Source organism: Natator depressus, chromosome 28, assembly GCF_965152275.1.
Source record: "Natator depressus isolate rNatDep1 chromosome 28, rNatDep2.hap1, whole genome shotgun sequence".
NCBI classification, from domain to species: Eukaryota; Metazoa; Chordata; order Testudines; family Cheloniidae; genus Natator; species Natator depressus.
Window position 1 is genome coordinate 2,868,922 of NC_134261.1, and position 26,081 is coordinate 2,895,002.

The 26,081-nt window shown below is 66.0% G+C and overlaps 1 protein-coding gene across 3 annotated transcripts; it reads left to right on the top strand.

Moving 5' to 3' along the window:
• Window positions 1-1,800: 1,800 nt before the first annotated feature.
• Window positions 1,801-24,361, top strand: PER1 (period circadian regulator 1). 3 transcript variants are annotated; one of them, XM_074941464.1, is made up of 23 exons: window positions 1,801-1,846; window positions 11,418-11,768; window positions 13,387-13,485; window positions 14,242-14,396; window positions 14,581-14,702; window positions 14,829-15,030; window positions 15,426-15,477; window positions 16,174-16,316; window positions 16,437-16,515; window positions 16,771-16,877; window positions 17,699-17,852; window positions 17,979-18,087; window positions 18,180-18,311; window positions 18,654-18,762; window positions 18,912-19,068; window positions 19,384-19,511; window positions 20,046-20,231; window positions 21,209-21,400; window positions 21,486-22,006; window positions 22,595-22,760; window positions 23,186-23,390; window positions 23,848-23,998; window positions 24,093-24,360. In XM_074941464.1, the coding sequence occupies exons 1-23, from the start codon at window positions 1,803-1,805 to the stop codon at window positions 24,291-24,293; spliced, it is 3,765 nt and encodes a 1,254-aa protein (XP_074797565.1). In that variant the 5' UTR covers window positions 1,801-1,802; the 3' UTR covers window positions 24,294-24,360. The 3 variants fall into 3 exon arrangements, with proteins under 3 accessions (XP_074797565.1, XP_074797564.1, XP_074797566.1); XM_074941463.1 differs by lacking the exon at window positions 1,801-1,846 and adding an exon at window positions 8,032-8,195 and having other exon boundaries at window positions 24,093-24,361; XM_074941465.1 differs by lacking the exon at window positions 1,801-1,846 and adding an exon at window positions 10,385-10,600.
• The last annotated feature ends 1,720 nt before the right edge of the window (window positions 24,362-26,081 follow it).

Below are 26,081 nucleotides of genomic sequence, written 5' to 3' on the forward strand. Positions count from 1 at the left end.
AATCCTCCCGATTTCTACGTCTCGCACGCTGGATTCTGCCCCCAAATCCTCCCGATTTCTACGTCTCTCGTGCTGGATTCTGCCCCCAAATCCACCCGATTTCTACGTCTCTCGCGATGGATCCTGCCCCAAATCTCCCCGATTTCAGCATCACACGTGCTGGACCCTGCCCCAAATCCTCCCGATTTCGCCATCACAGATGCTGGACCCTGCACCGAATCCCCATGATTTCTACGTCTCGCACGCTGGATTCTGCCCCAAATCCTCCCGATTTCTACGTCTCGCACGCTGGATTCTGCCCCAAATCCCCCCGATTTCTACGTCTCGCACGCTGGATTCTGCCCCAAATCCCCCCGATTTCTACGTCTCGCACGCTGGATTCTGCCCCAACTCCTCCCGATTTCTACGTCTCGCACGCAGGATTCTGCCCCAACTCCTCCCGATTTCTACGTCTCGCACGCTGGATTCTGCCCCAAATCCCCCCGATTTCTACGTCTCGCAGGCTGGATTCTGCCCCAACTCCTCCCGATTTCAACGTCTCGCGCGCTGGATTCTGCCCCAAATCCTCCCGATTTCTACGTCTCACACGCTGGATTCTGTGCCAAGTCCCTCAGGTTCCTGCACCTGATTTGCAGCTGAGGGAGGGGCCAGGACTGGAGATAAGGTTGAAGCTACACCAGGGAGGCAGGGTCATGGGGTGGGAGTGATCCCTGGTGTAGGCCCCATCCAGCTGCCAGAGCCGGATTGCTGCTTGCCTGGTTGGTGCCACAGAGCCAAAGCCTGGGGCTGTCTCAGCTCTGGATATTAATAGATGTCCCAGAGCAGCAGGAACAAGGCGTTCTGGCCTCCTAACCTAGCTCTCCAGACCCCACCCCGGCTCCTACCACCCACGGAGTGGGGCAGGGCCTGCCCCAGGTCTGGGACCTCCTATTCCTGAACACAGCCCCATGAGCCGTGGGGAGGGGCTGCGGGGAGCCTCACCTGCCTCCTGCCCCAGAGGACTGGCTGAGACACATTTTCCTGGACAGTGCTGATTGGAGACTGGGGCCTAGTGGTTGGAGTGGGGGCAGGGAGCCAGGACTCCTGGGTTCTCTCCCCAGCTCTGGGAGGGAAGTGAGGGCTGGTGGGTCAGAGCAGGGGGGGGTCTGGGAGCCAGGACGCCTGGGTTCTCTCCCCGGCTCTGGGAAGGGAGTGGGGGCTGGTGGCTAGAGCGGTAGAAGGAAGGCCCAGGGGCTCTGCCAGTGACAGGCTGTAGCTGTGCGCGTCCCCCTGCCTGTGCCTCGGCCTCAGTTTCCCCACCTGTTCCAGGTGAATACAGAGCCAGGCTGGTTGGGGCTGAGAAATGCGGCTCCTGGGGGCAGTGCAGCTTCGCCTGCTCTCCCAGACCCCCTCCTCCCCTGCCGGAGCCCCGGATGGAACCCAGGCGTCCGGGCTCCCCGCCCCCTCACTAGCCCCGCCCCTGCCTGCTGCCCGCCGCTTGCCACGTGCGCCGGGCCCGCACGTGTCCCCCCAGCTGCCGCTGCGGAGAGGCGCCGGCCAATGGACGGCCGGCGGGGCGGGGCCGGGCGTGGCGCGGGCCAATGGGCCGCGGAGGGGGGCGGGGCCGGGGCACGCGCTGCCCTGCATGCCCGGCCGGGACACGCCCCTCGAGGGCGGGGCCGGGCGGCCTCACGCGGCCGCCTGCATGCCTGGGGCCCGGCCGGCCAATGGGAGCCGCCGAGCTGCCGGATGGCCAATGGGCGGCGAGAGGGGCGGGGCCGGCGGCGGCCAGTGAGGGCGAGCGGCGAGGGGCGGGGCTGGGCATGGGGCTGAGCCGCCGGAGGGACAGACGGGGAGCGGCGCCGCGGTGAGTGGGGCCGGGGAGGGGCGATCCGTGGGGCCGGGGGTCCCGTGGGGCCGGGAAGGGGCGATCCGTGGGGCCGGGGAGGGGCGATCCGTGGGGCGGGGGTCCCGTGAGGCCGGGAAGGGGCGATCCGTGGGGCCGGGGAGGGGCGATCCGTGGGGCGGGGGTCCCGTGGGGCCGGGGAGGGGCGATCCATGGGGCCGGGGGTCCCGTGAGGCCGGGGAGGGGCGATCCGTGGGGCCGGGGGTCCCGTGGGGCCGGGAAGGGGCGATCCGTGGGGCCGGGGAGGGGCGATCCATGGGGCCGGGGGTCCCGTGAGGCCGGGGAGGGGCGATCCGTGGGGCCGGGGGTCCCGTGGGGCCGGGGAGGGGCGATCCGTGGGGCCGGGGGTCCCGTGGGGCCGGGAAGGGGCGATCCGTGGGGCCGGGGGTCCCGTGGGGCCGGGAAGGGGCGATCCGTGGGGCCGGGGAGGGGCGATCCATGGGGCCGGGGGTCCCGTTGGGCCGGGGAGGGGCGATCCGTGGGGCCGGGGGTCCCGTGGGGCCGGGGAGGGGCGATCCGTGGGGCCGGGGAGGGGCGATCCGTGGGGCCGGGGGTCCCGTGGGGCCGGGGATGGGCGATCCGTGGGGCCGGGGGTCCCGTGGGGCCGGGGAAGGGCGATCCGTGGGGTCGGGGGTCCGTGGGCTTGGGGAGGGGGGATCCGGGTGTCCCATGGGGCTGGGGAGGGGCGATTCGTGGGGCCGGGGGTCCCGTGGGGCTGGGGAGGGGCGAACCGTGGGGCCGGGGATCCCGTGGGGTCTGGGGAGGGGCGATCCGTGTGGCCGGGGGTCCCGTGGGGGCGGGAGTCCTGTAGGACTCAGGGGCTGGTTGGCTGGAGTCCGTGGGGGCTGGCGGTCCCGTAGGGCAGAGGGTCTGGTAAGGTACAGGGACTGGGTGGCTGAGTCCATGCAGGCTTGGGGTCCCATAGGGCAGAGAGGCTGTGGGGGTCTCATAGGGCAGAGAGGCTAGGGGTCCCTAGGATGAGGGAGTAGAGGGGCTGGGTGAGAGGCTAGGATCTGGGGAGTTGGGGGTCCCATAGGGTAGAGAGGCTGGAGAGCATGGGGGTGCAGTGGAGCTATGAGGGGGTCCATAAGGGGAGGAGCTAAGAAGTTTGGGGGATTTCATAGAGCTGAGGGGTGGCTGGAAAGCCCCTTTATTGTGGGGGGCAGGGGTAGCTTGGAGGCGTGCCCATAGGGGGAGGGGCTGGCATGAGGGGGTCCCATAGTGCAGAGAGGCTGGGATTTCTATTGGGGGGCATCCATGGGGAGGGGGAAGGGATTTGGAGCTGTCTGTAGGATGGGGAGGAGCTGGGAAATCAGGGGCTGGCCTTGGTGTCTCTGTGCGGGGCTGGGGGTTATGTAGGGCAGAGGGGATGGGGAGGTTCTGGGGGGCTGGGTTTATGGGGGTGGGGGTCCCGTAGGGCATCAGTGTGGGGGGGGTGGAGTTGGGGGTCTATGGGGGAAGGCGCTGGGGGGGGAGCACCTCCCCTCAGCCACCTCCTCATGGACACAGCTTCACACCCCTCTCCCCTGAATGTTCCTGACATGGGGGCAGGCTGGGGGTCACTAGGAGCTGGAGGCTCTGTGTGGGGGGCTGGGGGCATGCTAAGTTGCTAGGAGTTGTACGTGGGGGAGGGGCTGATGAGGGTGCATTGGGAGCTGACGGCGTCGTGGGGGAGTTTTGGGGGGCGGCTCCCAGACAGGGCTTGTGGGGGTCTGAGCGGCGGGAGGGTGGTTTTCCTCTTGTGGGGTGAGCGGAGCTGTTCAGGGGCCCCTCCCCTGCTACAATCCTGCATCTCAGCTGCCCACACCTGGCTAGCCTCTCGCCGCACTCTGGGGCGGGGGGGGGGGGGAACGGAGAGAGCCCCCCTGCAGGTGAGCTGGCTGGCCCCCGTGGCTGGGGCTGACAAGTGCCTGTGGGCCCCTTTCATAATCGCCGCGAGTGGTTTATGTAATCCGGGCCGGCTCGCCTCGGCGACTGAGTCATTGTGTGATTTTCCCCCCGTCCCCCAGCCAGCCGGCCCACAGCCCCGGGAGAGCAGCATGTCGGGGGGCGAGCGCTGTTCGCGCAGCGCGGCCCCAGGAGGCTCCCGGCGCGTTTTCCCTCTACCCTTGCTCTGTGTGTGAGCTGCTCTCTTTGTGTGTGTGTGCGCGCGTCAAGGATAGTGACGCAGGAGCACACAATGGCAAAGCCCCAGGAGTCCTGGCTCCCATCCCCCCTGCTCTAACCACTAGACCACACTCCCCTCCCAGAGCTGGGGAGAGAACCCAGGAGTCCTGGCTTGCAGCTTTTCGGGGTTCCAAGACTCCGTGAAGACCCAGAGGGGCAGGTCTCACAGTCCTTCCTTGCCAGTTACTGGGCCTAATAAATACCCCCTCTCCTTTTGGGAAATCTCCCAGCTTTGTACCGAAAAGAGCCGGGCTGACATTTTCCGTCCCGGTCCCTCCTGGGCCCAAAGAAGAGGAGCCCCGTCCGCCAGCCAGGAGGCAGCGTGCACCCTGCAGGCCTGCCCGGTGCTGGATTCTTCAGTGCCCTTTGACCTTTGTGGGGGGGCGGAATAGTACACACCGGACGGGGGACGGATTGGGGCACAAGATATGCCGCCTAAAAAAGCCAGCTTAGCCGATGATGGGCTGCCGGCGTACGGATTACGGCAGAGAACATCCATGCCCCGGACTGTCAATAGGATCAAGGGTTCTTCCTGGGAGCCTTACCGCTCCCCAGGCCCGAATTAAACGCCATCGGTTCCGTTCCTAAAAGAGGCTGGTTTTGTCCGGCTCGGGATGACCCGGAGGAACGTAACCACGTCTCCTCCTTCCCCTCCAGGAGAGAGCCCGATCGTCTGGCACTAGCCCCGGGGCTTTGCACAGAGCCAGCGAAATTCTGCCCCGTGTTTGGGGACGCCAAATCTCCCGCGCGTCCCAGGAAATCGAGGGCTGTTCGCACCGGGCCGGCTAAAAGCACGCTGGCGAGCTTTCTGCACGTCACGGGTTGTTTTGGAAAGAGCCAGCGTGCCGGGGTTACTGTAAATGTTGCAATCCTGCCCTAGCCCTGGTGTGTGTTAGCCTGCGAAATTGCCATAATAAAAAATACAGTAGGGCAGAGGTTACTGGAGCGGTGGGTATTTGTTGGCACAGAGGGGTGTGTTAGCAGGGCGGGGGCATGGTTCCGTGTTTTCCCACGTGCAGGGCTCCTCCGCCTGCTTCCTGCTCCGCCGCTGGCTGTTCTCCAATCCCACCTAGCTACGAGTCCCGGTTTGCTTGGCCTGGCGGATTGGGGCTGCTGTCAGTTCGAGGCCCGACGGCAGGGGTGGTGCTGGAGTGGGTTTTGGTGGGGCAGAGAAGGGGTGAGGTCCGGGGCACGTCTACACTGAGGCTTGGAGCATGCTAAGACCAGCTGTATACAACAGATGGACAAGAAACCCACCCGGACATCATCCCCCCCGCCCCCACCCCGGCCGCTGATTTCAGCGAGCTAGCATGTGTCTGTCTACCCGCAGTGGTGGATCCCTGATTCTGGGAGGGGAGTAGGGGCTAGTGGTTAGAGCAGGGGGGGCTGGGAGCCAGGACTCCTGGGTTCTCTCCCTGGCTCTGGGAGCAGCCAAGGAATAACTTAGCATGTGAGAGCAGGGGCGGGAGTCGCTGGCTCCCGACCAGCCTGTGGTTAAGCCGAGAGAACACGGTGTTCCCAGCGCTCTGCCTTGGTTTATTTCCACACGGCACACGCAGGGCCCGGGGCGGGCAGCTTTTATGCCTGCCCCGCATCCTCCACCCTCCTGGGTACAGGCCAATGGCAGGCGCGCGGCTCCGGTGACGCCGCGGCTCCTGGAAAGCCCCCCCGGGGGGCTGGCGCGTTGTGTAAGGAGCTGCCCGGCAGGTACCTGGCTGGGAAATGTTACATAAGGGCCCCTGTGAATGGAGCCGCTGCAGCCCCGAGCGGGTGACCTGGTTATGTCAGGAATCTGGCTCAGGGGGGCTCCGGTTACAGCTGACCGGGTGCAGGAGACGCAGGGTGTGTGGCTCCGCCCCAGGCGGTGGGCCTAGTGGTTAGAAGGTGTGGGGGTTGGGAGCCAGGATGCCTGGCTTCTCTCCCTGGCTCTGGGAGGGGAGTGGGGTCTAGTGGTTAGAGCAGTGGGGGCTGGGAGCTAGGACGCCTGGGTTCTCTCCCCGGCTCTGGGAGGGGGAGCAGTGAACTCTTCAGAGCATTCTTTCCCTTCCGGCTGTGTCATCCCCTCGCCCACCCTGTGTAATTAACCCCTGGCAGGAACACGGCACTTCCCCTGAGTGGGCGAGGTCGGGGGGCCGCCACTCTCCAGAGTCCTGCATCAAAGGGCCGGCGGGGGTGGCGGGAGAATGGGCCTGCAGATGAGTGAGGTGTCTCCAGGCGGCAGGAAACAATGTAGCCGGCGGGGAGGGGGGCCTCTCCTGACCTGCGGGCGCCTCTCGCTGCGGCTGAGTGGAGGGGAGCGCGGGTGTGAATCCAGCAGGGCTCCGATTTTCGTGATGAGGACTGAGGTGGGGGACCCGGGCCTCCCATCCGCAGCAAAAAGGGCCCTGTCCGACTCCCGGGGGTGCCAGGCCTTTGGCCTCAGAGCCGTCTGCAAGGGAAACTGAGGCTCTCTGCGCGCCTTTTCCGTGGTGCAGTGGGGAAACAGGCAGGAGATGGTAGCGTAGCAAAACGGTCCCCGCCCTCCCCCAGCTGCAGTGCTGGTTTGCAGTGTCTCGAGGCCTCGGGGCAGCCAGCCCCTGTCCCGCAGAGCATGCGGTTAGAGAACGAGATGCTTGGGGAGATTGGGGGACAGGGCCCAGGGGCCTCAAATCTGTGCTGCTGCTCCGTGCCTCAGTTTCCCCAATTATAAAATGGGGGTGATCGCCCTGCCTCCCGGGGGGTTGCCAGGATAAATGCATGAAAGACCGGGAGGCGGTCGTGTACTGTGGGGACCAGACAAGCGAGATCTCTCGGCGGCTCCGTTTCTGGCCCTGGCGGGGCTTGGGTTTGCAGACCCAACTCTCTGGGCTGTGCCAGGAGCAGAGGGTTTGCTCTGGGGCGCCCGGCTGAGTGCTCCTCTTTCCTCGTATTTGCCGACAACGCAAATATTTATCAGCAGGCCGCTTCGGAGGGGACGCCTTATCAGCCTGCGTGGGTCAGAGTCAATATTTTCGCCCCTCCCGGCTGCGCATGCCTTTGCCTCCGTGCTCAGGCTGTGTTTCCTCTGTGCCTCTTGTTCGGGGATCTATTATCTGCTGCAATAAATAATATTTACCAAGGCCATGCTCCTGCCTGCTGCTCGCTACTGAATGGCTTTCCCACCTTCCCGGTGCCGTCTGTTTCTCTTTGGTCCTGGCATCTGGCCGTCTGGCTTTGGCCTGCAGTCTGCCTATTGACTACCCCAGATGCGCTCGGAGCTGTACAAACCCCGAACAAATAGTTGGGTCCTGCCCCACCCCTGTCCCCTTTCTTATTGTGAGTGGCTAAGGCCGGGGATGTGAAAAAAGACTTCACCAGCGTGGTCTTGTGGGCTGGGTCCAACCCCCTCCTTGCATCTGCCTCCCGTGATCTCTGCATCTCAGTTCTCATCTCTTTGGGGAACATCGGGAAGCGACGGGCCTGGGGCAGCCGGTGACCGTGAGCGAGCCGTTTGAGCGGGCATCTCTCTGGAATGGGGTTTTGTTTTTGTAGGGGCCGGGTGATGGATCCAGGGTGGGTTTTTAAGGACCTCGGGTGAAAGGGTTAGAAAGGATCCGGGTGAGATTTTTGGATTGAATTGTGGGTCTTCCCGCCCCGCAGTTTGTGGAAATTTGGGAAATCTCCAGTTGTCCTGGCCCGGGAACCCCCCCAGATCTGCCTCGTTACCAGCCCTGTAGGGCCTTACAGTAAAAATCCTGGCACATCCTGCTTGGCTCTGTTTTCCCCCTGATCTGATTTTTTTTTTTTTTTTTTGATGCCCTGCCAGCAGCTGGCATGAGGTTTGTTGATGCTTTCGCTGGCTGATTATGCGAGCAGGCCTGGCTCCCATTGGTCGGCCCGCTCAGCCAATGAGCGCCGCCCCGGAACCTGGGGTGACAGCACCACGGTCCACGTGCGGGCATGTGTAACACGGCACTGACATCACCCGGCGGCCGGCCAATGCCGAGGCCGCCGGGTGTTACACAATTGGGGACAGTGTCTCTGCCAGAGCCGCCGGGTGCTGGTGGCAGTTCGGGGGCGCCCGGCTATGGAGGATGCACCCTGGAGCCCTGGGCAGCCAGGAGGAACCGGCCGGCCGTGGTGAGGTTTGCAGCACCAAAGTCACCAGAGACTCACCGCTGTCACTGTGAGTGTGATATCCCCCCCCCCCCCCGCCCCTTGCCCAGATTTCTATGCATTTGCCCCCTTTGACGGCTGCGGGCTCTCCCCGGTCCTCACCACCTTCCCTCCCCCTCCGCAGCCCGTCAGATCTAGGGCTGCGGGCTCCTCCCCGGAGCTGACGCACGGGGATTTGTTCAACCAGCACAAAATGTTCTCTCCGCAAAGGGAGCGGTCGTTCCCACTGTCCCGCTTTCCAAGGCAGGGTGTGCCAGCCGCCTGTTTCCCTGCCCTTGGCCTTTGTCACTGGCATACTAATTGGCCCCGGGAAGCTGTGTGTATATAATTTTTTTTTTTTTTTGGTAGGGCGAGGTTTTGCAATGCAGCCAGGTCAGGGGGTGGGAAGCTGGTGCGGGATAGGCAGGCGCCCGCTTTGGAGAGAGGGGTGGCTGGTTTGTTGGGGGCGCTTTAGCAAATGTGTTAGTAAACAACACAGGGAAAAGGATGCAAGAGCTGTAACTTGGGGAGGGGGCGGGAACTGAAGCTTGGGACGGGGTCGTGGGTGACTTGATGTGTTTTGGAGGCGGCTCTCGAAAGTCGTGTTTAAAATCTAGTCAGCTGTGCAAGCGGGTCTGTTTTTTGACTCGTTCTTTCCTGAGCTTATCAGACAGGCAGGAGCTGAAATTTACTTTCTCTCTGCGGGGAAACACCAGTCATTTCCCTCCCCCCGGCCCCTTTGGGTTTGTATTTAGGCTTTGCCGCTGGTTCCACTTAAATCGGGTTTTTAAACCAATTGAGTCCAGCTGGTGCGAACCCCAGGGTGGGGGCTGTTTCGGATTGGGGTTGGCTTAATGTTGGTTTCAAGTAGCTACCCACGATAAGCCCAACGAAAGCCGTAAAAGTGTCCACGCAGCCCTTTGCACCAGTGTCAATCGGTTTAAAATCTCTCCCCTTAAATTAAATGGATGCAAGGTTCTGGTGTAGACACTCACAGCCCCTTCGCGGGCACTTCACAGCCCCAGTTGTATCTGGGTTTCAGATGCAGCCAGGTCAGGGCTCGCTTGCTTAGGAATGTCTTTCCCTGCTAAATAATTGTGTGTGTGTGTGTGTAGCTGTTGTGTTTTTCTCCTGCTGTGTGTGTCTGTACTCATTTCTCCATGTGTTTGCAGCTGTTGCCTGTTTCTGTGTGTGTGTGTGTGTGTGTGTGTAATCCTGGCAAGTGATAGGTTTAGTGTTGTCTTTAGAAAAGGTCGATTTTTTTTTTCCCATCCCCCAGGGCCAACTCTGAGCTGTTATTTTCTCTCTTATTATTGATTCAGGGCTATTGAATCAAGGTGTGATTATTATTGTCTTTAAAACATCTTAATTTCACTCACCCACAACGCCGTGTGGACACACTATATGCCAGTTCCCATCAATTGGGAGCAACCTTAAAGGATATCCGAATCAGAACAGTTCTGGGGTGGTTAAAACAATACATCTTTGGTGTGTATTTGAGTCCTTAATCTGGAGTAAGAGCGCCCTGGTCTGATTTGAATTCACTCCATTGCTAGTGTAAACGAAATCTGAACAGGGTGTTCTTACTCCAGAATAAGCGGCCACATTCAGACTTTCACCCAAGTCATTAAAGGTGTACATCTAAACGGACTGAGCTCCTTCTCTGCCAGTTGGGGTGTAGGCAAGCACTTGGTCAACCGAATCGGTGTAAGAAGAAAAGGAGTATTTGTGGCACCTTAGAGACCAACCAATTTATTTGAGCATAAGCTTTCGTGAGCTACAGCTCACTTCATCGGATGCATTCTGTGGAAATCGGTGTAAAGTTTTAGGCCGAAGCTGGGCTCGTAAAGTGAGGCTCCTCAAAGCTGTGGTGACGCCCCTTAAATATAAAGGCTCCCCTTTCCAAAACGGCTGAGCACCCACACAGCTCATCCCGGTCACGGTGAGGAGTTGAGGTGGTCCGCACCTTTCGTTCGGTTCCGTTAACTGTGGGATCAGGTCCCTTGCTTTTCGCACCCAGAAGATCTGGGTGTCCAGCAGTAAAAGTGTCTGTCCATTTGTTCATCCCCAGTGTCTGTCTGTCCAAAGAAGCATTAAAAAAAAAAAATCCATTTGTTGGTGTATGTATCTGTCAGGACCCGAGAGCCCAATTCCCAGTTTCTCTGGTAACCGCGGTTGACTTCCCCCATCGCTGCCTCTCGTTGCCAGGGCAACGTGGCCCGCGGTGCTCGGGCCCTGGCTGGGCGCTAAAGCGGAGGAGGCGATGTGAAATGGGCGCGTCTTCGTGGGGCTCTCGGGGGTCCCTGCGGCCGCGGAATGGGCGGCTCCGGGTCGTTCCGCGGCGTCTTTGCCGACTCTCTGTGTACAAACCCTTTGGCTCCGGCCCAGATCGGCCCGGCTCCCCCCGCCTCTCGGACGGGGGCTAAATATAGCCAGGTGGCAAAGAGCTTCCCGGCTGAGCATCAAGCGCCTCGTGGCCCCAATCAGGCTGAGAGCAAACAGCCGCGCTAAGAATAGGCTGGCTTGGGGCCCTGAAATAGACCCATGGCGGCTCACTGGGCTAAGCACTCACTGGGCTGCCGTGGGCCCCATGGGCTCAGGAGAAAGGGGCCGACATCTGGGGTGGGGCTCGGCGCCCAGACCTCCGGGCTGCGTCCAAACGACACCCAGGGGCTCTGGCCTGGCTGTCAGAAGTGATGCAGGGGAGAGGAGGCGTGGACTATGAGCCAGGACTCCTGGGTTCTCTCCCCGGCTCTGGGAGGGGAGTGGGGGCTAGTGGTTAGAGCGGGGGGGTGCTGGGAGCCAGGACTCCTGGGTTCTCTCCCCGGCTCTGGGAGGGGAGTGGGGGCTGGTGGGTTAGAGCAGGGGGTGCTGGGAGCCAGGACTCCTGGGTTCTCTCCCGGGCTCTGGGCAGCGTTTTTCCCTTAGCAGTGTATTTTTGGTGAGTAATAACCCTGCCTATCCGTGTGCCATGGGGTGTGATGGAGAGTTCCTTTCATCCACCACGCCTCGGGGGCGGGGGGTGTTTGCCAGGGCTGGCTGGGCTCAGGAAATGGGGAGTGAATTTAGGGTTAAGAGCCAGGGGGTGGCGGAGGAAGGGTGTGTGTCGAAGTCGATCAATCCCCCAGGAACCGGTGCGGGGAAGTGCCCTGGGTTGGGGGGGTTCCCCCTGCAGCCTCTTGGTGTAGGCTGGATCTATGAGTCGGAGGGGGGCCCGGTGCCTCTAACCACCTGCCCCCCTCTGCTCTCACAGGTACAGCCTACGACTTCTCCGACTGGATCCGTCTCCTGCCCCGATCCCTGCGCCTCCCCACAGGCCGGGTGATGTCCCCGGGTCCTCCCCGATCATGAGTGCCAGCTGCGAGCCGGGCCAGACGCCCTTCGAGGGGGCAAGCGTGATTGGGGCCAACTCCGGAGCCCCCCGACGGACCCGGGCCCAGCGAGGGGCCGAGCCCCAGGGCCGGGCCACTGACGACATGGATGCCAACAGCAACGGGTCCAGCGGCAACGAGTCGCACGGCCGGGACTCCCTGCGGAGCGACTGCAGCAGCAGCGGGAACGGCAAGGACTCGGCCCTGCTGGAGACCACCGAGAGCAGCAAGAGGTAGGGCGGGGGGAGGGGCGCGGACCCCGACGTCCGGGGCCACGGAGGGGCGCGGGCCGGTTCGCGGACCCCGGGGGCACGGAGGGGTGCAGGCCGGCTGGCGGACCCCAGCGTCCAGAGGCATGGGCTAGCTGCCGGCACGCCTCGCCACGTTTGTGGACCCTGGCGTCCGGGGCCATGGAGGGGCGCAAGCCAGCTGGCAGACCATGGCGTCCGGGGGCATGGAGCGGTGCGGGCCGGTTTGTGGACCCCAGCATCCGGGGGCACGGGCCAGCTGCCGGCACGCCTCGCCACGTTTTGTGGATTCTGGAGTCCGGGGGCATGGAGAGGCGCGGGCCGGTTCGCGGACCCCAGCATCCGGGGGCATGGGCTGGCTGCCAGCACGCCTCGCCACGTTTGTGGACCTTGGCGTCCGGGGGCATGGAGGGGCGTGGACTCTGGCGTCCGGGGGCATGGAGAGGCGCGGGCCGGTTCGCGGACCCCAGCATCTGGGGGCATGGGCCAGCTGCCGGCACACCTTGCTGCGTTTGTGGACCTTGGCGTCCAGGGGCATGGAGGGACGTGGGTCGGCTGGCGGACCGTGGCATCCGGGGGCATGGAGAGGCGCGGGCCGGTTCGCGGACCCCAGCATCCGGGGGCATGGGCCGGCTGCCGGCACGCCTCGCCACGTTTGTGGACCCTGGCGTCTGGGGCCATGGAGGGGCGCGAGCCAGCTGGCAGACCATGGCGTCCGGGGGCATGGAGCGGTGTGGGCCGGTTCGTGGACCCCAGCGTCCGGGGGCACGGGCCAGCTGCTGGCACGCCTCGCCACGTTTGTGGACCCTGGCATCCGGGGGCATGGAGGGGCGCGGACCCTGGCGTCCGGGGGCATGGAGAGGCGTGGGCCAGTTCGCGGACCCCAGCATTTGGGGGCATGGGCCAGCTGCCGGCACACCTTGCCGCGTTTGTGGACCTTGGCGTCCGGGGGCATGGAGAGGCGTGGGCCGGTTCGCGGACCCCAGCATTTGGGGGCATGGGCCAGCTGCCGGCACACCTTGCCGCGTTTGTGGACCTTGGCGTCCAGGGGCATGGAGGGGCGTGGGCCGGCTGGCGGACCGTGGCATCCGGGGGCATGGAGAGGCGCGGGCCCGTTTGCGGACCCCAGCATCCGGGGGCATGGGCCGGCTGCCGGCACGCCTCGCCACGTTTGCGGACCCTGGCGTCCGGGGGCAGATTCAGGGCTGGTGTGGTGTGACACCCTGGCGTAGGGCGGTGGGAGTGTGGGGGATCCGTCCCGGGAAGAGGAGGGAGTGGGGATGGTGGGGTGTCTAGAAGGCAGGTCAGGGTGACCTAGGTGATGGGCGTGGTCTGTGCCCCCCCAGCCTGGGAATGGGGGGAGGAGCCTCTCTGCCCATTTGTGCCTGGCATTTTGGGGGGGAAGGGGTGCCCATGGGGGCCTGGGTTGCTAGCTCTGATTTCCCCCCCCCCCCGAAAAGAGCGGCGGCCCCTCCAGGTCTGCCTCGGGACCCCCCACGTTGCGGAGGACACTGGGCCCCCCTCGTGCCGTTCCCGCCGGGCAGCGGGGCCGCGGTTCTGAACAGCCCCCGTCTCTCTCCCTCTCCCTCCCGCCCCCTCGCAGCACCAACTCCCAGAGCCCGTCGCCCCCCACCAGCTCCATCGCCTACAGCTTGCTGAGCACCAGCTCCGAGCAGGACAACCCCTCCACCAGCGGCTGCAGGTAGGCGGGAGGTGGGGGCTGGGAGCCAGGACTCCTGGGTTCTCTCCCTAGCTCTGGGAAGGGGGTGGGGGGCGGTGGGTTAGTGTGGGGGTGGGGGGCTGGGAGCCAGGACTCCTGGGTTCTCTCCCTAGATCTGGGAGGGGAGTGGGGGCTGGGAGCCAGGATGCCTGGGTTCTCTCCCTAGCTCTGGGAGGGGAGTGGGGTCTAGTGGTTAGAGCAGGGGGGACTGGGAGCCAGGACTCCTGGGTTCTCTCCCTGCCTCAGGGAGGGGGGTGGGGGCTGGGAGCCAGGACTCCTGGGTTCTCTCCCTAGCTCTGGGAGCGGGGTGGGGGGCGGTGGGTTACTGTGGGGGTGGGGGGCTGGGAGCCAGGACTCCTAGGTTCTCTCCCTGCCTCTGGGAGGTGGGTGGGGGGCTGGGAGCCAGGACTCCTGGGTTCTCTCCCTGCCTCTGGGAGGGGGGTGGGGGGCTGGGAGCCAGGACTCCTGGATTCTCTCCCTAGCTCTGGGAGGGGGGTGGGGGGCGGTGGGTTAGTATGGGGGTGGGGGGCTGGGAGCCGGGACTCCTGGGTTCTCTTCCTGGGTCAGCCACGGTCTCACAACGTGACCGTGGGCAACTCCTTCCCCCTCCCTGTGGCCGGGTGGTGTGCGGCTACCCCCCAGTGGGGGGGTGTTGGGCACCGCCCTTTGCCCCTCGCAGTGCTGGTGGTGGGGGGCTTGGGCCGGTGGCTCACCGCCCCCCCCTCATCCCCCCTGCAGCAGCGAGCAGTCCGCGCGGGTGAAGACCCAGAAGGAGCTGATGAAGGCGCTGAAGGAGATGAAGATCCGGCTGCCTTCGGAGAAACGCGGCAAGGGCCAGTCGGGCACCTTGGCCACCCTGCAGTACGCGCTGTCCTGCGTCAAACGGGTCCAAGGTAGGGGGCGCTGCGGGCCGGGGGGAGGAGGGAGCGAGATCCCAAAGGGACCTGCCCGCCCGCAGTGTTGTGCCACGGAGGCTGCCGGGCAGGGCCGGCCGAGCCGTGCCCGGCCCGTGGCGGGCAGGGGGTGCCCGCGCACCCAGCACTGACGGGCTCTCTGCTCCCCCCCCCCCCCCCGCAGCCAGCCATGACTATTACCAGCAGTGGACCCTCGACGAGAGCCAGCCCTGCCACCTGGATGTGGCCAGTTACACCGTCGCCGAGCTGGAGGGCATGACCTCCGAGTACACCCGCAAGAACCCCGTGAGTGCCCCCCGCGGGGGCCCCGGCTCCCGGGACCCCCCCCCCGGCCCTGCAAGCCCTGTCCGTCTCCCCCCAGCCCGCGCCCGCTGCCCCGCCCTGCCTCCCAACTGCCCCCTCTCCCCGCAGGACACGTTCGCCGTGGCCGTCTCCTTTGTCACCGGCAAGATCCTGTACATCTCGGACCAGGCGGCCCTCGTCCTGCATTGCAAGAGGGAGGTCTTCAAGGGGGCCACCTTCGCCGAGTTCCTGGCCCCCCAGGACGTCAGCATCTTCTACGCCTCCACCGCCCCCTACCACCTGCCCTCCTGGAGCGCCTGCACCTCGGCCAGTGAGTGCCTGGGACCGGGGCGGGGTGGGCGGTGGGATCCGGGGCCAGGGTCTTCTCAGATGTCCATCTGGGGTCCAGTGGATAAAGCAGGGGGGCTGGGAGCCAGGACTCCTGGGTTCTGTTCTGGAAGGGGCATGGGGTCTAGTGGTTAGAGCAGGGGGCTGGGAGCCAGGACTCCTGGGTTCTGTTCTGGAAGGGGCATGGGGTCTAGTGGTGAGATCAGGGGGCTGGGAGCCAGGACTCCTGGGTTCTGTTCTGGAAGGGGCATGGGGTCTAGTGGTTAGAGCAGGGGGCTGGGAGCTAGGACTCCTGGGTTCTCTCCCCCAGCTCTGGGAAGGGCACATAGAGCCTTCCCAGCCCCCGCTAACCCCCTGCCCTTCGGTCTTTGTCCCCAGCTGCGGCCGCCGTGGGCTACACCCAAGAGAAATCGGTCTTCTGCCGGATCAGGTGAGTTCCACCTGCAGCAGGCCGGGTGTCGCCGCGGATGGGGTGAGGGGGTGCAGCGCTGGGGGGGCCCCTGGGGGCTGGGTCGTGCCCGGCATTCAGATCCCACGCGGCAGACCCCAGCCAGCTCCCCTTCGCCCTGTGCCGCGCCGGGCCCCCGTGGCCTTGTGCCCCACATCCCAGCCTTTCCAGGCTGCGAGACGGGGGCTCCTCAAGTTGGTGAACGGGGAGGAATATCTCAGCGGGCCCCGGATCCGTCGGCTTGGGCCCAGGCTTGCTCCCGCCCCAAGCTCCCCTCTGTTTGGGGAAGCCGAGCTGATCCTGTCTGCGCCCCCCTTCCCACTCGCTCCCTTCAGCATGGGCAGTGCCACCGGGAGGGGCAGGGCACCCCGTGCTCACAGCAGCTCCCTGGAAGCTGGGGGATCTGGAGGGAAGGGAACCCCACACCCCGTGTTCCCAGCAGTGCCTAGGGGATCTGGGGCGGGGACCCCATGTTCCCAGCCGCTTCCGGGAGGGTGGGATCTGGGGTGGGGAAGGGGACCCCACATGCCATGTTCCCAGCCGTGCCCGGGAGGAGGGGATCTGGGGCTGGGACGGGCGGCCCCCCAGGGCTGGGGCAGAGGGGTCCTGCGGTTGTCGTTGCTGGTTGGTCCCGGTCTCCTCTGGCCTCTGGTCTTATTACAGGCGTTTGTTTCTCAGCGGAGGCCGCGCCCGTGGGCAGGAGCTGTCTTACTCCCCCTTCCGGCTCACCCCCTACCTGGCCAAGGTGCGCCCCTCGGACAGCGCCGAGGGCCAGCCCTGCTGCCTGCTCGTCGCCGAGCGCATCCACTCGGGATACGAAGGTGAGCTGGGGCGGGGGAACAGGGCTGGGGGGCGGACAGGCAAAGGGAGAGCCCCTCGGCCCCTCCCTGTGCCCCCCAGCCTGTGTCCTAACCCCAGCCTGCGTCTCTTCCCCGCCCCAGCTCCCCGGATCCCGACCGATAAGCGGATCTTCACCACCAGGCACACCCCCGGCTGCTTGTTCCAGGACGTGGACGAGAGGTGAGCAGGTTGGCCGAGCCCGGGATGGGCGGGGGAGACCCCTTCTGTGTATCCGGGCTGCCCCCCAGTACCGGATCCAGCACCACCGCGAAGCTTGAAGGGTCCCCTGCGGGCCAGCGCCGCCCCCTAACCGCCTGTCGCTTTGGGTCAACCTTCTCTGTAGCTGGGCTGCGGGTCCTGTCGAGGCCTGGGACCTTGGTGGGCGGCGGGGCCCGCCCCGGGACGCCAGCTCACGGTGCCCATCTGATTTCCCAGGGCTGCCCCCTTGCTGGGTTACCTCCCCCAGGACCTGATTGGCACGCCCGTCCTCTTCTACCTGCACCCGGAGGACAGGCCGCTCATGCTGGCCATCCACAAAAAAAGTGAGTGGGGGTGGGACGCTGGGAGTGTCTGAGTGGGAAAGGGGGGATCCCAAGGGTGCCTGGGGGGAAGAACCAAAGGGTGAGCGTCATTTGCAGCTCCCCGTTCGGATGCTGACTCTAATCCACTCTCATGCTTCAGGGCTTCAGCCTGGAGCCTGCCGGGGTCAGGAAGGGAGATTCCTCCCCGCAGGCAACTGGCAAAATCTGTTCTGGGATTTTTTTTTTCCACCTTCCTTTGAAACGTCCGAGCTCAGCTCCCGGGTGGGCTGGTGACCTTTGCTGGCAGATAAAACCGCTCCCAAGCTGTCTGGGTGATGGGGCTAGCTCACCTGCTCGGGGTCCAGCGGATTGCCAGGCTTGGGGTCAGGAAGGAATCCCCTGCCCCCGCCCTAGATCAGCCTGGCCTTGGGGGGTTTTCACCGACTGGCATCCTCTGGCCGTGTCTTGTTTAGTGAGTTCCTTGCATTGGAGAGGCCACGGGCAGAAGGGACTGGGAGCCAGGACTCCTGGGTTCTCTCCCCGGTTCTGGGAAGGGAGTAACCGGGGTCTAGTGGTTAGAGCAGGGGGGGCTGGGAGCCAGGACTCCTGGGTGCTCTCCCCAGCTCTGGGAGGGGAGTGGGGGCTAGTGGTTAGAGCAGGTGGGGGCTGGGAGCCAGGACTCCTGGGTTCTCTCCCCAGCTCTGGGAGGGGAGCGGGGGCTAGTGGTTAGAGCAGGGGGGGCTGGGAGCCAGGACTCCTGGGTGCTCTCCCCAGCTCTGGGAGGGGAATGGGGTGTGCGTGTCTCAGACACTGATCCCTCTTCCTCCTTTTGCCCCCCCCAGTTCTCCAGTACGGCGGGCAGCCCTTCGACCACTCCCCGCTCCGTTTCTGCACCCGCAACGGCGAGTACGTCACCATTGACACCAGCTGGTCCAGCTTCGTCAACCCCTGGAGCCGCAAGGTCTCCTTCGTCATGGGGCGCCACAAAGTGCGCACGTGAGTACCGGGCCCTGCCTGGCGGGGGGGGGGGAGGCCCCCCACCTCCGAGGATCTCCGGCCGGCTCGCGGTTCCGGGGGCCACCCAGCCTCGCCCTGACCCTTCTCTCCTCCCGCACCGCGCAGGGGTCCCCTCAACGAAGACGTCTTCACGGCCCCCAAGGCGCTCAAGATGCGGCCGCTGGAGCCCGACATCCAGGAGCTCTCGGAGCAGATCCACCGGCTGCTCCTCCAGGTGGGCCACGCTCCCTCCTTAGCCCCCCCACCCCGAGATGCCTCCCTCCGGCTGCTAACCCCCCTCTCTGCCTCCCTCCCACCCCCCTGCAGCCTGTGCACAGCAATGGCTCCGTGGGGCTCTGCAGCATGGCCAGCAATGCGTCCCACGAGCAGTTCCTGAGCGCGGCCTCCTCCAGCGACAGCAACGGCCTCCCCGCTGAGGAGACGCAGGCCCAGCGGCCGGTAAGAGCCCCGGCTCTGGGAGGGGAATGGGGGCTAGCGGTTAGAGCTGGAGGGCTGGGAGCCAGGATTCCTGGGTTCTCTCCCTGGCTCTGGGACGGGAGTGGGGGCTGGTGGTTAGAGCAGCGGGGGCTGGGAGCCAGGATGCCTGGGTTCTCTCCCCAGCTCTGGGAGGGGAGTGGGGGCTAGTGGTGAGAGCAGGGAGGGCTGGGAGCCAGGACGCCTGGGTTCTCTCCCTGGCTCTGGGAGGGGAGTGGGGGCTAGTGGTGAGAGTGGGGGGGAGCATGGGGGAGACTGGGAGCAGGGCCCCCTTCCCGCTGCCCTGACCCCACCTCCTGTCCGCAGATGACCTTCCAGCAGTTCTGCAAGGACGTGCACATGGTGAAGAACCAGGGCCAGCAGGTGTTCATCGAGTCCCGCGCCAAGCCGCCGGCTGCCAAGCCCCCCCGCGCAGGTGAGAGCCCTGGGGCCCCTGCGGCCGGGGGGAGGCGGGTTTGCCATCCTGGGTACCAGCCCCTCTTTGGTCACCCCCAGTCGCTTGGGAGACGCGTGGGGGGCGGATCGAAGGCCGCTCCAGCTGAACCGGGTCCCCCCTCGTTGCAGGCCCGGAGACACCCCAGGATGGTGGCGGGCCGGGCAGGGAGGCACCTTGTGAGGTGCAGCGGGGCCCGGGCCATGTGGTGGCTTCCGAGGAGTCGGGCAGGAAGGAGGCCTCCAGTTACTCCTACCAACAAATCAACTGCCTGGACGGGATCATCAGGTGAGGAGGGACCAGAGACCCCATCACAGAGCCAGTCCCCACACTGGGGGGTCACCCGGCGCCGAGATGCAGCCACCTGGGGTGACTGGTTAGCCAGGGACCCTGCGCCCGGCGCCGAGATGCAGCCACCTCTGGGGAGGGACGGCTGGTTACCCAGGGACCCGGTGCCGAGATGCAGCCACCTCTGGGACAGGGTGGCTGGTTACCCAGGGACACCTCGCCTGGCGCCGAGATGCGGCCACCTCTGGGGCGGGGCGGCTGGTTATATAAGGATCCCTTGAACCCACTAACCCTGGTCCCTGTGGCTTTTTTTAGGTATCTGGAAAGCTGCAACATCCCCAGCCGGGTGAAGCGGAAATGCGGCTCTTCGTCCTACACCGGCTCCTCCAACTCCGACGACGACAAACAGAGGGCAGGCAGGGAGCCAGCCGGCTCGGCAAAAGGTGTCGTCCCCCCTGCCCGGTTGTCCCCCACCCTCCCCAGCCCGCCTGCTGCCCTGTCTCTCCCTCTGGATATTACCCTGTTGCTGCTGATGGGGCTTGATGGAGGGGGGTCCTGGTGCTGGCCGGGGGCAGCTGCTGCTAACGGCCCGAGATCTCCAGCTGGTTTTCCCCCTGCTGGGCCAGAGAAGGGGAAATTCGGCCGGCGGGGGAGATGTTTCGGGGCCGCGGACGTCCCTCCCTTCGGCGCCGCAGACGTCCCTCCCTTCGGCGCCGCAGACGTCCCTCCCTTCGGCGCGTTAAAGCCGGGGCAGGTGGAAAAGTTGGCTGGCTCCCGACACCGAAGCGCCCTTGAAATCAAAATGATTTGGGGCCACCGTTCGGCACCATGGCCCTGTTTTCCCCCTGCCCCGGGGAAAATGGCCCCGGAAGGTTTTTTCTTGGTGGTGGTTCGTTTTATTTCTCGCCCTCCCCGGGGCCCGTGGCGCCCCCCCGCCCCCGCTCCCCTCATTAACCCCTCGTTGTCTCTTTGAACAGATGCGGCGGAGGAAATGCAGCCGAGCCAGCCCAGGAGGGAGGAGGAGGAACCCGCCGCGGCGGTGGGACCCCCGCTGGCCCCGCTGGCCTTGCCCAGCAAAGCCGAAAGCGTGGTGTCCGTCACCAGTCAGTGTAGCTTCAGCAGTACCATCGTCCACGTGGGAGATAAGAAAGCCCCGGAATCGGGTACGGGAGGGGGCAGCCCTGGAATCGGGCACGGGAGGGGCCCGGCCCGGGGCCGCGTCGGCCCCTCGGCCCGCCCCCCCGCGCTGGGCGACTCCGGCTGGCTGGATCTGCCCCCCCCCGGCTGCGGCAGAGAGCCGCCCGGATCTCCCGCTGCCGTCAGGGCCCCCCCCCCATCTCCGCCACGTCTCAGTAACAGCGTAATATTCGGGGGGGGGTCATCTCCCCAGCAGCCTCTGCTCCCCTCTCCCCCCCCGCGTAACCTCTTCCTTCCACGGCTCTCGGGGGCGAGGGGGCTGGGTTTAATTTGCCTTTTTCCCCCTTACCCCACGCCTGCCGTCAGGACAGCCCTGTGGGTGACTCCTGCGGGGGGGCCGGGGCCGGGCCGGCTGCTGGATTCGTGGCCCTCCCCCAGTGGATTTTCTTTCTCTTTTTTTTGCCTCCAGCTGACATCTCTTTTTCATTCCTTTGTTTCCTTCCTTGATGGCGGCCGAATCGCTGGCGAAGCCCCCGCTGGGCTGGGGGGGGGTCTGGGGGGTCCCCAAACAAAGCACAGCTGCTTGGCAACGGCCCCTCGGCTGCGGGGAGCCCCCACACAGGGTCCTCCCCTGGGTACTGATGGCATGGTAGGGGGAAGGGCTGGGAGTCAGGACTCCTGGGTTCTACCCCTGGCTCTGGCAGGGGAGTGGGGGCTAGTGGTTAGAGGGGGATGGGAGCCAGGACTCCTGGGTTCTATGCCTGGCTCTGGGAGGGTCCTGGGGGCTGGTGGTTAGAGGGGGATGGGAGCCAGGACTCCTGGGTTCTATCCCTGGCTCTGAGAGGGTCCTGGGGGCTGGTGGTTAGAGGGGATGGGCTGGGATCCAGGACTCCTGGGTTCCATCCCCGGCTCTGCCGCTCACTCGCTGTTGGTCGCTGTTTCTCCCTGTCTGCAGCGGCCCCCCCAGCTGACCCCTCCTCCCCCCCCTTGGTCTCTTCCCCAGACACAGCGATGCTGGAGGAGGGCCCCGGGGCCGCGCCCCCCCCCGACCGGGAGCAGTACCGCCGCGTGGGGCTCACCAAGGAGGTGCTGTCCGTCCACACCCAGCAGGAGGAGCTGGCTTTCCTCACCCGCTTCCAGGAGCTGAGCCAGCTCCACGTCTTCGACTCGCCAGCCGGGCAGGGTGCCGAGCCAGGTGGGCTGCGTCCGGGGGCGAGGGGGGGCTTGTGCCCGGCTCCCCGCCCCCTTCGCTAACCCCCCGCCTTGTCTTCTCCCGGCAGGGCACCGCGGCCCGCGGCGGGGCACCGGCCGGCGCGGCAAATCCAAGGCCAAGCGTGTCAAGCAGCACAAGGCGTCCGACAGCACCGGCTCCCCGCCTCCCCCCGGCCCCTGGCCCCCCGCGGCCCCCGCCCTGCCCTTCCCCGCCGTGGTGCCCGTCTTCCCGCCCAGGCAGCCCCCCGCCGAGCCCCCCCCCCACTTCCCCGCCCCTCTGGTGGCCCCCGTGGTGGCCCTGATGCTGCCCAACTACGTCCTGCCCCCGCCGTACTTCCCAGCCCCCTTCGGGGGGGAGCCCTTCGGCCCCCCTGAGGCCTCACGCTCCACCACGCCCGAGCGGCCCCACTCGCCCCCCTTCGACTCCCGCTGCAGCTCCCCGCTCCAGCTCAACCTGCTGCAGATGGAGGAGGCCCCCAAGGCGGCCGAGCGGCAGGAGGCGCCCGGTGGCCAGGCCGGGCCGGGAAGCGGCGGGGCCAGCGGGCCGCCGGGGGCCGGCGAGCTCGGCCCGCAGAAGGAAACCTGCCTGGTAAGGAGCTGCCCGCTGGGAAGGGGAGTGGGGTCTAGTGGTTAGAGTGGGCAAGCTGGGAGCCAGGACTCCTGGGTTCTCTCCCCAGCTCTGGGAGGAGAGTGGGGTCTAGTGGTTAGAGCAGGCGGGGCTGGGAGCCAGGACTCCTGGGTTCTCTCCCCAGCTCTGGGAGGGGAGTGGGGGCTGGAGGTCAGAGCGGGGGGGGGGGGGGGGGGCTGGGAGCCAGGACTCCTGGGTTCTCTCTCCGGCTCCGGGAGGGGAGTGGGGTCTAGTGGTTAGAGCAGGCGGGGCTGGGAGCCAGGACTCCTGGGTTCTCTCCCCACTCTGGGAGGGGAGTGGGGTGTAGTGATTAGAGCAGGTGGGGCTGGGAGCCAGGACTCCTGGGTTCTCTCCCCAGCTCTGGGAGGGGAGTGGGGGCTGGAGGTCAGATAGGGGGGGCTGAGAGCCAGGACTCCTGGGTTCTCTCCACAGCTCTGGCACTCACCAGCCCCGTGTTTTGGGGAGGGTGTGAGTTGGGGGAGGTGCGTGTGCAGCCCCCCAGGTCAGTCCTGATCTCCCCTCTTCCCCCCCTGCCCCTTGTCCCGGCAGGTGGAAGCTCGGGACTCCTCCAACAACGACGCCCTGTCCAGCTCCAGCGACCTGCTGGACCTGTTGCTGCAGGAGGACTCGCGCTCCGGGACTGGCTCGGCCGCCTCGGGCAGTGGCTCTATGGGCTCCGGCTCCGGGGGGGGCAGCACCTCAGCCTGCGGCACCAGTAAGCGATGGGCTGGGAGGGGATGGGCTTGAGGCTTTGGTGGGGGAGCCCGGACTCCTGGGTTCTCTCCCCAGCTCCTGGAGGGCAGTGGAGGCTAGTGGTTAGAGCAGGGGCGGTCAGGACTCCTGGGTTCTCCCCGGCTCTGGGAGGCGAGTGGGGGCTGGTGGGTTAGAGCAGGGGGGGCTGGGAGCCAGGACCCCTGGGTTCTCTGCCTGGCTCTGGGAGGAGAATGGGGTCCAGTGGTTAGAGCAGGGGAGGCCAGGACTCCTGGGTTCTCTCCCCAGCTCTGGGAGGGGAGTGGGGCTGGTGGGTGAGAGCAGGGGGGGCTGGGAGCCAGGACTCCTGGGTTCTCTCCCTGGTTCTGGTGCTGATTTGCCCTCCTCTCCTGCCTCCCCTCTGTGTCTCCCCCCCCCGGCCCCGTGCAGCCAGCAGTAAGAGCAGCCACACCAGCAAGTACTTCGGCAGCATCGACTCGTCGGAGCCGGAGCGGGCAGGGCAGCCACCGGGCGTGGGCGGGGGCGTGGGCGGGGCTGGCGAGCAGTTCGTCAAGTACGTGCTGCAGGACCCCCTCTGGCTGCTCATGGCCAACACAGACGAGAAGGTGATGATGACCTACCAGCTGCCTGCCCGGTGAGTGCCAGGGACCTCTGGCCTGAGCCCGCAGCCGGGAGGGCAGGGCGGGGGCGGGAGAGGATCGAGCAGCTGCCCTGGGGGGCCTGCCCCTCTAGGGAGCAAACAAGGGGGTACGGGGATCGGGGGAGGCGGCAGGGATATGAGGGGCAGAGGCCAGGCTGGCCATCGGGGTGAGGGGGGAAGTGATTGGGGAGCACGTCTAGGGGACAGTGGTGGGGCTGGAGATCGGGGAGAGGGGCGGAGGTGATGGGGGCGCAGATCTCGGGGGCAGAGGCGGGGCTGGGGATTGGGGCAAGGGGGAGCAGATCTGGGGGGCACAGGCCAGGCCGGCGATCGGGGCCAGAGTGAGGGGGGAGCTGGCGGGGGCATGTGGGAGCGTGGCAGGCAGGGGGCAGCGCTGAGACGAGAGGCAGGGCCGGGTCGCCCCCCCTTGACGCTGCTCTGTGCCCTGCAGCCCCACGGCCGCCGTGCTCCAGGCCGACCGGGAGAAGCTGCGGGAGATGCAGAAGCACCAGCCGCGCTTCACCGAGGAACAGAAGAAGGAGCTGGCCGCGGTGCACCCTTGGGTGAAGAAGGGGCTGCTGCCGAAGGCCATCAACGTCACGGTGAGGGGGGCCCGGACCCACCCAGCTCCCTGGCCACCAGGTAGGGGGTGCCCCGGGCACACTGACCCGCTTCTCCTGCTCTTTCCCCCCCCAGGCCTGCCTGGACTGTGGCAGTCACCCAGCCCCCCGCCTGGCGCCCCTCTTCGACACGGAGCCGCACGCCATGGAGCTGAGCGCCACGCTGGAGCCCATGGAGGAGGGCAGCGGCGCCCCCCCCTGCCCGGACACGGCCATGGAGGAGGAGGAGGCCGGGCAGCCGGCCCGGCCCCAGGCGGGCGCCGAAAACGCTGGCTGAGCCCCGAGCCCGCCTCGCCCCCACGCTCCCAGCCACCGCCGGCTACCCCTCGGAGCCGGCCACCGCGCGGGATGGACCAGACGTGCTGGCCCAGCCTCGGCCCCCGGACTCAGCCTGGCCCGGCCGAGCCGGGCCCTGCTCCGGCCCCTACCCTGCCCGCGGGCGCCCCCGGGAGGCCGGGGCTGGCCCTGCGCAGGGCGGAGTATTTATTTTTGGAAGTTGTGTTTTTTGTACGAAAAGGCGGGACAATAAACCACGGCCGCGGCCGTCCCCAGCGGACGGCAACGTCCCAGCGAGATCTGCGGCCTCCTTTTGTGGGCCGTTCCCAGGGAGCGGCATGTCCCCCGCGCCGCCCACAGCCCCTGACGCGCCTCCCCAACCCCATTGCCCACCTGGTTGCAGTCTGTGCTCTAACCACCAGCCCCCACTTCCCTCCCAGAGCTGGGGAGAGAACCCAGGAGTCCTGGCTCCCAGCCCGCCCTGCTCTAATCCACCAGTCCCCACTCCCTTCCCAGAGACAGGGAGAGAACCCAGGAGTCCTGGCTCCCAGCCCCCTCACCCCTCTAACCTACTAGACCCCACTCCCCTCCGAGAGCCAGGGAGGGAACCCAGGTGTCCTGGCTCCCAGCCCCCTCACCCCTCTAACTCACTAGACCCCAGTCCCCTCCCAGAACCAGGGAGGGAACCCAAGTGTCCTGGCTCCCAGCCCCCTCACCCCCCTGTTCTAACCACTAGACCCCACTCCCCTCCTCAGGCCACGTTCCTTGTGCCACGGTGGGAACGGTCTGCTCCAGCTGCCCGTGCCTGGCGGCCTGCCCCGGGGTTCCCCTAGCTGGGGCTTGCCTGCTTGTGCTAAGGTCTGACCCGTGTGCCACACTCCCCTTGGCCTTCCCCCAGGCCCGGGCTCTGTCTCCCTCCCAGGGCGTGCCCACAACTCCGCCCCGCTCGCCCCGTGGCTGGTTTTCATCCTTCCCCGGGGGGTTGGTGACCCCCTCAACGTATGTCCCCCCGGGCCAGGCTGTGGCCCAAAGGGTCCCTGAAGGGGAACCGCAGCGAGGGCGCAGGGCAGCTCTCCCTTGTGCGACCGCTGCTGGGGTCCTGCGGCCGGGCGGCCTGGCCGAGGGGTCGCCGAAGAGCCCCCCGAACGGCTAAAGCGGGGAGACGCTAGGAGGGGAAGGGCCGGTTTCAGCCGGAGGCAGGAGCAGAGAGAACTCGCCAAGCAGGCAAAGCTCTGACGAGACCCGCGGGACGTTGGCGCCGGCCTGACTTGGCCGGGAAAGACGGTGCCAGTTTTTCACTGCCAGGCGAATTAACCCTGGGCCCTATTTCCGGGGGGGGGCCCTGGTCCGTTCTCCAGCACCCGTGATTTGATTTTATTTTTTTTCAATCACGCTGGGCCTTTTAGGCAAAAGTTCAGCCGGGAAATCTGGCCTGACCGATGCCTGGTAATGGCCCCGGGGGGCTGAGTGAGAGTAACCCCCACGGCCTGTGTCTGCCGAGAGCCTGAGCCTCTTGCTCAGGGAGCAGGTAGCTGTGCACCGGGACGCTACCTGTGGCTGCTGAGTGCTTGAACCCATCACTGGGAGAAAGGGGAGCCGCCCCCCATGTGACCAACGCTGCCTGAGTTTGTCGAGAGCCTGAGCCCATTGCTGGCAGAAAGGGGAGCTGCCCCCCATGACCAACGCTGCCTGAGTTTGCCAAGAGCCTGAGCCCCTGATGGCATCATTCGTGTCAGGGCTGCTACTCGTGCCCTGCATGGCCTCCCTTGCCCCCCATTCGCGGGGGCAT